Source organism: Triticum dicoccoides, chromosome 3A (genome assembly GCF_002162155.2).
Source record: "Triticum dicoccoides isolate Atlit2015 ecotype Zavitan chromosome 3A, WEW_v2.0, whole genome shotgun sequence".
NCBI classification, from domain to species: Eukaryota; Viridiplantae; Streptophyta; class Magnoliopsida; order Poales; family Poaceae; genus Triticum; species Triticum dicoccoides.
In genome coordinates this window covers 655,913,728-655,924,309 of record NC_041384.1, presented here as the reverse complement: position 1 = coordinate 655,924,309, position 10,582 = coordinate 655,913,728, and the positions used below count along the sequence as shown (strand labels likewise).

The window sequence follows — 10,582 nt, the reverse complement described above, 5'->3', positions numbered from 1 at the left end:
GGCCGTTGAAGCGACGGACAGAGAGGAGTGGAGATCGCTGCCTCGCCGGCGTCCAAAGAAGGTACGAACTGCAACTGCTCTATCGCAAAAGGCAAAGCGAAGCTGTTCCTGGGGCGTGGACCAGAAATTCTGGTATCGTTGCTCCGTTATGCATTTTGGAGCCGAGAAAATAACTTTATTTGTTCCACTAATTACGAAAGAGATTGTTGTTTGTTAATTAATAAAAAAATTGGACAAAAAATAACACAATCAACACCTAAAGAGATGAAGCTTTTTTTAGAAATAATACACTTTATTGATAAGGATAATCAAGAAAGAGTGCCTCCCGAATACAATCCGGGATTACATGAAAAATAGAGTCACTAGAGGACTTGGATGATCTAGCTAGAATATGTGTCGCGATATTCTTCAAACGATTTGACTAAAGTGAACGGACGAGAAGAACAACACTAGCTCCTTGATATCAGTTGTGATGAGCCTGCCAGTGAGCAATCAACCATCTAAGCATTGATTCTCTGGATAACGGACAAACTGTCGGTTTGGAAAACAACCCTTGGAAAGCCTTCCTGAGTCACCGCACGTTGTAGCGCTAGTGCTTAAGCTAGTTCTGAGGCGGTAACCTCATTAACGCGCTCGCGGCAAGCCCGTAAGTAATCTCCCATGTGGTTCTTGATTACCACGCCAATTCCCATCCGTTGAGAATCCTTGAAGAGTGCAGCATCCACATTAACCGCAGTTACATCTGCCGGCGGCAGCGGGACCCATTTAACATCGAGAGCATACACGTTGGCTGCATGCTCTCTCTCGATCTCCAAACTAAAGACTGGCATTTGATTTATTTATTTTCTTGTTGCATTTTGTATTGATATGCTTTTTGAACTAAAATTATGTTTTGAAACATTTTATATATTTGAATCCAACACGTTTAGAGCTTTAAATCAGCACCAATCTTCGATGAGTTTTAGCTAATTTGAAATGTGTGAAACGAATTAGTTGTAAAATAGAAGTACATGAAATCCGTCAAAAATCCCATTGATTTGGGCACATTTATCGGTCTACATCTCACCTGTTTTAGGAACCCTAGTGCACGATGAAAGGACATATGTTCCCTGTTTATAGATGACATGTGATTAAAGGACTAACAATTATTACAAAGCATATGGGCAGTGTTTCCTCCCCTCTCCCATTTAAGAGAAGGAAAATGTGGATTTAAATTATGCATCTTTTACATTAATTGAGTCATGGGGAAGCACTACAAAGAGGGGTCACGTGATGAACTTGGGGTGAAATCCTATCCCATTGACAAACGTTAAAACTACCTCCGGCTCAAGAGAATGCACTCCAAAAATAAAACCATCGGTTTTTTCGCCGTATCCAGGAGGCCTATCTGGAGGTTGGAAGTATATCATACAGAAACCAACATTCAAAGAAAACTTTGTCGAAACCATGTTTGAAAGTTTTAAAAATATATGGAAAAAAATGTGGGATGTTAAGAGGATGATGTTTTATTGTCATACAAAATTTGAAGTAAAAACACATTAAGGGATGTGAGTTATGAAAAAAACAAATTCAACAATGAATAGTGACATGACTGTTGGCACTATCCAATGCTGATTTTTTTTTCTTTTGCATCGCTCACATCAACATGTTTGAACTTGAAATTTTGCATGGCAATAGAACGTCACCCTCTTAACATCTCATGAGTTTTTGAGATTTTTTTTAAACGCCAAAACATCGTTTTCTCGTGGTTTTTATCGGTTTCCACCGAATGTTGACTTCTGTATAATATTTTTTCCTGGAGGTTAAAGACCAGACCTCCAGTTCGACATTCAGAGTAGCCTCTGTTTGAGATCATAGCTCTGATCTCAACCGGATGCAAGCCGGAGTCTGGCTCGGAGGTTCTAGAGCGAACTTTCGATGCACTCGAAACCCAACATGTACTCCGATGCACTCGAAACCCAACATGTACTCCGCAGCAGCCTCCGGTTTTTTGAAACCACTAGCTCTGGTTTTGCTCTTTTTCTTTTGAGGGGAAGCTCTGGTTTTGCTTTGCCTGGAGGACGGCAATGAATCCGGCTCGCCCCGCAAAAAAAAAAAAATCCGGCTCGTACAGAGGCCCACCCCATCTTCCGCAAGGGGGATCTTATTGCCCACTTGGTCTAAGCTTGTTTCACTCACCGGCTACATTACTCCATTTTCTCCAAGTTGGCAAATATCACTCTTCCACAAGACCACAATGCTGGCCAGCTATGTGTTGTTTATATTTTCGCCTGGTTTTTCTCAAATAAACCAAGCAACCCTTTCTCCTTTCTTCTTTTTTGGCACTTGCCTTCATGCGGTGCATTCCTCCTTTGAGGGTGTTTTTGTAAACCCCTTCTAATCAATGGATTTGGCAGCTCTTCTACCAACAATTAAAAAAAACAATACTGGCCAGATGAGTGTTTTCCTCGCATACAGAGGAATGCAAAACCGTCTTTTGGGAAGTTTCCGCGTTGTGCTGATGTTCTCTTGCACACCTGATATCATCCGACATTTCTTATTCTCTGATAGAATTGTTGTGTGTTAAGCTACTTCCATTTCTTCTGGTGTATCTTATTTAAGACACATTTCACTCAACAAGGAGCCTTGCAGCCTGGAGACGGCGTGCATTTTGCAGTACGAAGGATACATGGATTCTGTACACTCTTGTTAGGAACTCTTTACTAATATGTCCGAAATACATTTTGATGAAAATGTATTGATATTTTCAGTATCACGGACTGCATCGAGCTATGGCGTGTCGCGGGCGCAATCTGCATCGAGGGCCCCTTTGGGGAACCGCCATGAAATATAAGCCCTAGGCTACCCTGTCACACGAGGATTGCCGGTCTGTGGCAAACCCTCGGATCCTCTAGATCCCCATCACCTTGTTTTCCCCCACTGCTTCCTGCTAATGATCAATGAAAAACCAGCATAGCTGGATCTTTCAAAAAAAATGTATTGATATTTTCAGTATGAACATTGTTAAATATTACCCCCGTCTCAAATTACTTGTCTTAAATTTGTCTAAATACGAATGTATCTTTTTTCAAAAAAAATACGAATGTATCTAACACTAAATACAGCCGTATCTAAACAAATCTAAGACAAGTAATTCCGGACAGAGGGAGTATTACATTTATATATTGTCTATGTGTGTGTGTGAAAATAACATGGTCATAGTGTTCATGCCACAATTAGGCCACTATGTTAAAATGCAAGTATGATCTCAAAACCAACTAAATAAAAACTCCTTTCCAAACAACAAGATACACTCCCGGTAGCCATTTTGTTTGACACACTTTGTGTGGTGGCCACAGTTTGCTTAAGGTTAGTTGTGGCAAATTAGTCATGAACCAAACATGTCCTAAATATCAAGAACCAGCAGGTAGTTGGATATCAAGATCCAATGGTTAGGAGGTTGTTGTACCTCCAGCCCAGCAACGACTAAACCCCAATTCTGACACTGTGTGTGCCTCATTTAGACTGGAATATTCACCGCCTACATTGTAATTGTATTCACCTGTATTCCTTTTTTTTCAAATGATTTGCACTTGTATTTCTCAAAATGGACTTAGGGAAGCGACTCATTTAGATTTCAACATGTCTAAATTAACATGGGAATGTGTGACAAAGAAACAAACAGTGTTAGAAACCTCTCTGATGCATGTCTTCAGAACCTGCTAAACATACATACATGCAAGGGAGAATTGTAAAAAGAACTGTCTGCAAGACTTGAGAAGTGATAATTAGCAGTGGAACGCAAGAGGTTAGAAGCTTGTTGATCAGTTTCAAAGAAAATAAAAAAAACTGAAAAGAACATACAAGACAATTAGTGGAACCTATCAAAGAACTTGTGATTTGTGAGCCACCGTGCAAACCCCGCCATTCCCCATGTCAAAACTTTTGTCAGGCACACCCTAGGCTAGCATTTCAATAAAAAGAAAGAACTAAATAGATAAATAAAAGAAACACGCAGGAGCCAATATCTAAACAAGAAACGTGCAGACAGAATAATGTCATGTTCGGTAGTCAGCATTCAAGAAACTTTCAAACTTGGTGCCATTCAGGGCATTATAGACTTCATCCCAATTTTCAATTTGATCCGACAGCGGTTTCGTGTGTATCTTCACATGCCGGCTGACTAATTTCCTCACTGGCACTTTGAGGAAATCCAGCACCTCACCAAGCATCTGCAAGTATAAGTCAATGTAGTATGAATAAGCAACAACAACATCATATACCGACATGCAACAGATTAATCAAGAGTAACTCACTGTTCTGTTTTGGATGAGATCCTCATAGTACAATGTAATGTGATGGACGCTCTTTAGGTTTTCAAGAGCTTTGCGAGTGTAGTCATCTGCCTGTTTCAGACTCCACATTAATGTTGTTGTGTTGAGCCTAGGCTTGTATTTTGCAAGTATATTCGCCTGCAAAATGAAAGATACATCTTACACTCACAAACTGCAAATATTTGTAAGTGGAAGTTGAAAGACATGCTATCAAGAACCACCTCATCTTTTGTGTGCACATGGGCCTTATGTTTTCCTTTTAATTGCTTCAGGTATCTGTCATGATTGTTTGCTAGTTGTGATACCATCTGACGGAGGAGATTCCTTCTGAACAGAAATATCACAGACACTCCTCTTTGGTTGAAGTAATCAACCACAGCAGCGTGATTTGCCACAAGACCCTGAAGACATATATAGTCAGAAGAATGCTTATTCTGCTTAAGGGTTAAGCTGTGTGCATGACTCAAAATTTAACATGTCTACCCAAAAACACTAATTGGACTGATATGCTACTCTTGAAGGAAATTAGATACCATGGAGATAGTAAGAATGTCCATATGCATACCACTTAAAAATCTCAGATAACAGTAGTTGGAATTTTTTTGCATGGAGGATCTAGATGGACACCAATTCTCAGAATGCTGATATCTTCAGAAGGTTAACAGACAATCAAAATGCTATCAACAATTGATAGCAATCTTGATGCTCGCTCTTATCATTCTGAAGATACCAGCATCACAATTGCAATCAGTTAGACATAAAATATTCTATATTTAAAAAATTCAGAATTATGCGACCTCATCCAGAGTTCCACACAAAAAAGGACCAATATTTAAATGAACAGAGTCATACAAGAAATGAACTATACAGGACAGTATAAGCATTGCCAATATCTAGTCAGTGCAAATAGAAATGTAGCCATGCATAGGATTGTAAACTGTCCAAAATAAAATGTAATTTGATATGCTCCATCGAGGTACTATGGAGTAGTGGAAATAAATAAAGAGAAACTAGTATCACAATTGTCTTTTGTATAGAAAATATGTTAGTTGGCAAAATTACTCAGGGAGACTGCGCTAATGATATTCAAGGTTAAAATATTCCTGATTCCCTGAGAAGAGGAACAGGATGCAAAAATCAGGAAGAAAACCAATATATTATGAGTACAATGTGAACATAACAGAGCATTCACGGAATGCAAGGGACAGTTCTTTAACCAGCAAGCAGACGTCCTAAGTATATTGCTTTTAACATGAATACCCTAAACAGCTCTAAAAACATGTGTATATTGCTTTTAACAGCAACCTCATAATGATGCCTACACATAAAAAGAATGAAGCAAAAAAAGAACTGATCAAAATCATCACCTGATTAAGCATCCATTTGAAGCCAGCAGCAGCAGTGCACTCATTCTTGGAAGCGCTACTATTCCAATCCAAGTTATACACCATGTCCATTGTCTTTATTATAGATGAAATGTTGCTCCTCCTTTCTTTCTTCGAGAAGATTTCTCCATTAGAGCTAACATTTATGTGACTGTTTAGAAGGGTTTCGAACCAGCCACTTCCAGACCGCTGCGATGAGATAATTGCAAAGAAGCGGACAGGGGTACAGGTGCATTCTTTCCTACAAAATAAAATTACCATCAGACATCATTATGCAAGCCAAATGTAGATAGCTCAAACGAGCTTTAGCACAAATATCACCTGCTGTAATTTAGTGGTTGCGGATAATGCACAAACTGAACCTCAGAAGGAGGAACTAAAGACTTATTGCAGGACTGTTCTGCAACTTGAATCTTCACTATCCTTGACCAGCTGTCGCTTCCTAGCTGCTTCATACACATTGAGCAAATAAACACCCCACAGATCATAGTCATGGTGAGAACAACCATTCTCAACGCAAGGGGCGACTTCTTTGGAGCTTTCAAACTCAGCGTATCCTGTAAGTAAGTTGCAATCAGCTCAAGTTTTAAACAAAATAAATAGCTAATCAAAGCTATTAGAATTCCAAATCTGACATTTTTCCTTAACTCTATCCTTCAGAGGAATAAGGAATGTAGTCAAAATAAACAAAAATGATGACCTCGGAAAACATTAATTTAGGCTTGATAAGATACTGAACAAAATCTACTAGAGTAAAATATGTTCTAAACCCTGAACTCCCAATTCCTGAAACTAGCACTGTGTACTTCCTGACCCGGTCAATCCGGACCTTATAGGAGTAAAACTTGTTTGGCATACCAGGGTCGCCTCGCCGAGATTGACAAGGATCGGTAACTATATGGTGCTAATTTCAGGGACAGAGAGTCTGTGATTCGATTCCACCTGGCTGTAAAAAGGTTTTAAACAAATTTTACTCAATCACTCAATGTACTACCAGGTCTTGAGGTTAAATGGTCCATGTACTGTCTATGATTGCGTTCCTTCACCAATAATAATGGAACATATAACAAGGAGCCAAAGATCCCCTTTGCTGTGTACTAGTAAGTACAAATCTTGAATGTTCCATCTGGAAACTGCGTTACTCCACTGAAGATCTATTCCAACTCATTTTTCAGCTAGGAAAAACGAGTTCGCTATCGAAATAGCAAATGCAGTGAGCTACTAAAATTTAAGAGTGGAAAACAAGCAGCAACATCAGAACACACAGCTTTCCAAAAAAAAATTATCCCAAAGAATAATCAGATCAGACCTAAAAGTAGGAACGGGCAGCCAATAGCCATGGATGGCAAAATAAACGACTACCTACTTTAGCCAGCCGAACTACTCCTAACCTGTGCAATGAATACGGAAATTAAACAAGAGAAGTACAGACTTCCTAACTTGTTCATCAACAGAAACGTTCGGATCAAGTACGCTCCATAACTGTATTGAATGGAACAAGATGTACTATACTACTGTACTAGAAAGAAAACTTGGACCAAAAAGAAGAAACGGAATGTCGGAGAAAAAGCTCAAGTGTTATACTATGTAAAGTAGTACTGTACTCCACTAAGTAAACAAAAAGGAGGAGAATGGAGAACTAATTTGGATTCTGGATCTGACCGCATCGCCCGGCGCTGGTCAAGTAAAAAACATCTCTTTTGGAATTTGGAGCTGCCGAGATCCGCCGTATTTGAAGTTTAGAGGCGCGGCGTGGAAGGAAAGCGATGAAAGAAGCACCAGCCAAACCGGATGATGAGCTGCGCCGGAAGGGGCAGCTGAGATGACGCCCGGAACGAACTCGCAGGAGAAACAACGCCGCCCAAAAGAAGGAATCCCTCCCTCAATCGAAGGGAGGGAACCCAGAGGGATCCATACGAGGGATTTCACAAATCTCACCTTGTTCCCCAGCTGGTAGCTCCATTCCTCGCAGGCGCCGCCGGCCTTCTCCTCCCCCCTGGCACCCCACATCGCCTCGACCGAGCCGCGCCCCTCTCCTCTGCCGTCGGCCAAGAAACAGAGGAATATGCGTCGTCCGCCGCCGCCGCCGCCGCGCGGGGGGGGCGGGCCGGCCGCGCTCCCTGGGAGCTGGTGGCCTCCAGCGGCGGTGCCCGGGTCGCGGGGGGTCGGGCCGGCTCTGGCGCCGCGGGCGGAGGGAGCGATGAGCGGCGGCCGCTGGTCGGGTGGCGTCCGTGGCGTCGCGCGTGCTTTCGTTTTGGGCGTTTCTGGCTCCGGAGACCCTTTTTTGGAGTGGAGGCAGAAAGTCAGCTTTAACCGAGAGAGAGAGAGTGTTCCAGGCTCGCCCTTTTGTGTTTTTTTTGTTTTGACCCTTTTTTTTAGCATCACTACATACACAAACGCTCATATACACGCGCATACACTCACCCCTGTGAACGCACGCACGCACACCCTACCCTTATGAGCATCCCGAGAGACTGAGCCGGCATATCATCTTGAGATTTACGAAGTCACCGTAGGCGCCTCTTCGTCGACGGAAACGTTTCCTCCCACTAAAAGCGCATCACCGGAAATCACCGTAGGCGCCTCTTCGTCGACGGAAACGTTTCCTCCCACTAAAAGCGCATCGCCGTAAATCACCGTAGGCGCCTCTTCGTCGACGGAAACATTTCCTTCCACTGAAAGCGCATCGCCGGAAATCCTGAAATAAATCCAGGAATACTGCGAGCACCAAGATTTGAACTCTGATGGGTTAGGAGTACCACTGTCTACCTAACCAACTCAACCACATGTTGATTCGCTTGTTTTGACCCTTTTGTTAGCGCATCTAATAGGAGTACTGTACTGGTCGCGTGAGTACGAAGAATCATCATCGAATGTGAGTGGGCATGAATTAAGACACAATGTAAGTACTGTATGTGAGTATATTTTTCATGTCTGTCGTGCACGGCGTCGGTCTTGTAGTACTAGCGAGCCCGAGCAGGTGGAGGAGCGAGCGGTGGTAGGAGCCACGCCACTCCGTGCGTGTACGTGTACGGGCGGTCGTTCTCGGTGGACAACGACGGACGGCATCGGCATTTCAATAGCGCGAAATGCAACTCATTTACTCGCTCATCTCTGCTGCTAGGACAAACCCAACATTGGTTCTTGGCACCAGCGGTCGCGACGGCGGTGACTTCAATCTCCGACAGCAGGACATACTATTCTCCCTTCGCCTCGTCATCCTCGTCTTCACAATGGACGGGTTGTCGACTCCAAAGGGTGTAAGCAGCATACAACCCCCCTCCCCCTCCTCTGTTAGGTTGTTAGGTATGGTGTAGGTCGATTTCGCTATTACTTACTGCAACATCGATGTCGCCGTTAGGTCGTTATGGACAAACAATGAAGCTAGTTGCTCAAGCAACTGTTGTGATAGCCGTGATTCAGCCCCGGGTCATGTTGGTCAACAAAAGAGATGTTCGTCAGAATGATAAATATATCATCCGTTATGGTTGAATGATCTGAGATAGGGACAAGATGAAGAATCTGAACTACTACAACAATAACAATGTAGAGGCTATGAACATGCTTCAGGTGCGACTATCACCTTCTGCCATGCTTGCAGAGACGTTTATGAATAGGGGGCTTCTACAAAATAGCATCCACACCTCTATGGAAGAGCAAGTTGTCATGTGTGTTGTGTGGTAAGATCATCACCGGTGAGAAGAGGTGACCATAAACATAGGCCATGCAGAACCAAACGACATGTTTTGCATGTTAACATCCATAACCCAGAAATGTTGCCAACCAAACACCAGACATCAAACTGCTCAATGGTGCAATGTAGCTAACAAATTATGTGCAAAACATGATTTTTGGCATGTATTCACTTAACCACTTTCAACGTAGCCACAAATGCAAATACCACTTTCAACATGAGCGGAAACTGCGGAGCCCCTGTCGAGACGACGGGGAGGCGATTCTCGAGCGAGATCCCGCTGGCCTGAAGACCAGAAGATCATACGACGTGGAAGGACAGAGATCAGAGCGTGATGGAAGATCGGAGATGCAGAAGGAAGGCGATCCCCTGGGCCTGCGGGAGGCATGGATGCGGACAAGGAGAGCGATCAAGCGGATCGCGGTGGAAAGGAATCAAATCGCCCGGGCAAGGAAGGTTTCTGATGAGAAACCATCTGATCCAGCAAATGATGTGGTGACCAAAATCAGGGATAGGATGACTACAATGAGAGAGGATCTGGCCCATGGACTAGGGGAGAGGAAAGCCAAACCAAATCGGATGCTGATCTCATACTCGCCGGACAAGGATCCACCGGATAAAAGAGGAGGGCACTCAAGATTCGAGATGGTGACAGGGGATCAACATAAAAGGAAAATTACTGCTATCAAATCAGTCGACCAGAAGCAATCGGATCCAGATCAAGAAATCATGGACTTAAAAGGCCCCAAGGCAGATGAGAGGAGCACACAATCCTTTGAGCCTTGTCTTGCCAGTGCGCCTGCTCTATCGATGGCAAACCAGGAGAACCAGAAGGGCAAGGCCGCTGCGGAGGCCGGCATGGGTGGGACGCACTCTGGCGGTGGTGGAAACATCTCCAGGGTGCTCCTCCGAGGGGAATCCTCCCGCAACCAAGATGGTCGTGCGAACATGAGAAGGTACGGGGCTGGCGGCGATGTTGTTGCCCCAAGGTTCCCTGTCAACATTGCACCTCGGGTCGACGACGTCATCGAGCTGGACCTCACCAAGGAGAGGGAGGCCATGCGGTACAGGTGGATCGCTGTAGGGCTCTACTTCTCGCCACTGCCCTACAGCAACGAGGGCCTGATCGGCGCCCTAAAAAACAAGTGGGGTCTCCGTGGTCATCTCAGCTACAAGCCACTCAAGAACAA

At 43.6% G+C, this 10,582-nt stretch overlaps 1 protein-coding gene across 1 annotated transcript; it reads right to left on the bottom strand.

Moving 5' to 3' along the window:
* Nucleotides 1-3,906: 3,906 nt before the first annotated feature.
* On the bottom strand, nucleotides 3,907-7,857 carry LOC119269992. The gene is made up of 6 exons (XM_037551931.1): nucleotides 7,637-7,857; nucleotides 6,020-6,255; nucleotides 5,681-5,939; nucleotides 4,535-4,714; nucleotides 4,296-4,451; nucleotides 3,907-4,211 (listed from the first exon to the last, which is right to left on the bottom strand). The coding sequence occupies exons 1-6, from the start codon at nucleotides 7,706-7,708 to the stop codon at nucleotides 4,038-4,040; spliced, it is 1,077 nt and encodes a 358-aa protein (XP_037407828.1). The 5' UTR covers nucleotides 7,709-7,857; the 3' UTR covers nucleotides 3,907-4,037.
* Between the last annotated feature and the right edge of the window lie 2,725 nt (nucleotides 7,858-10,582).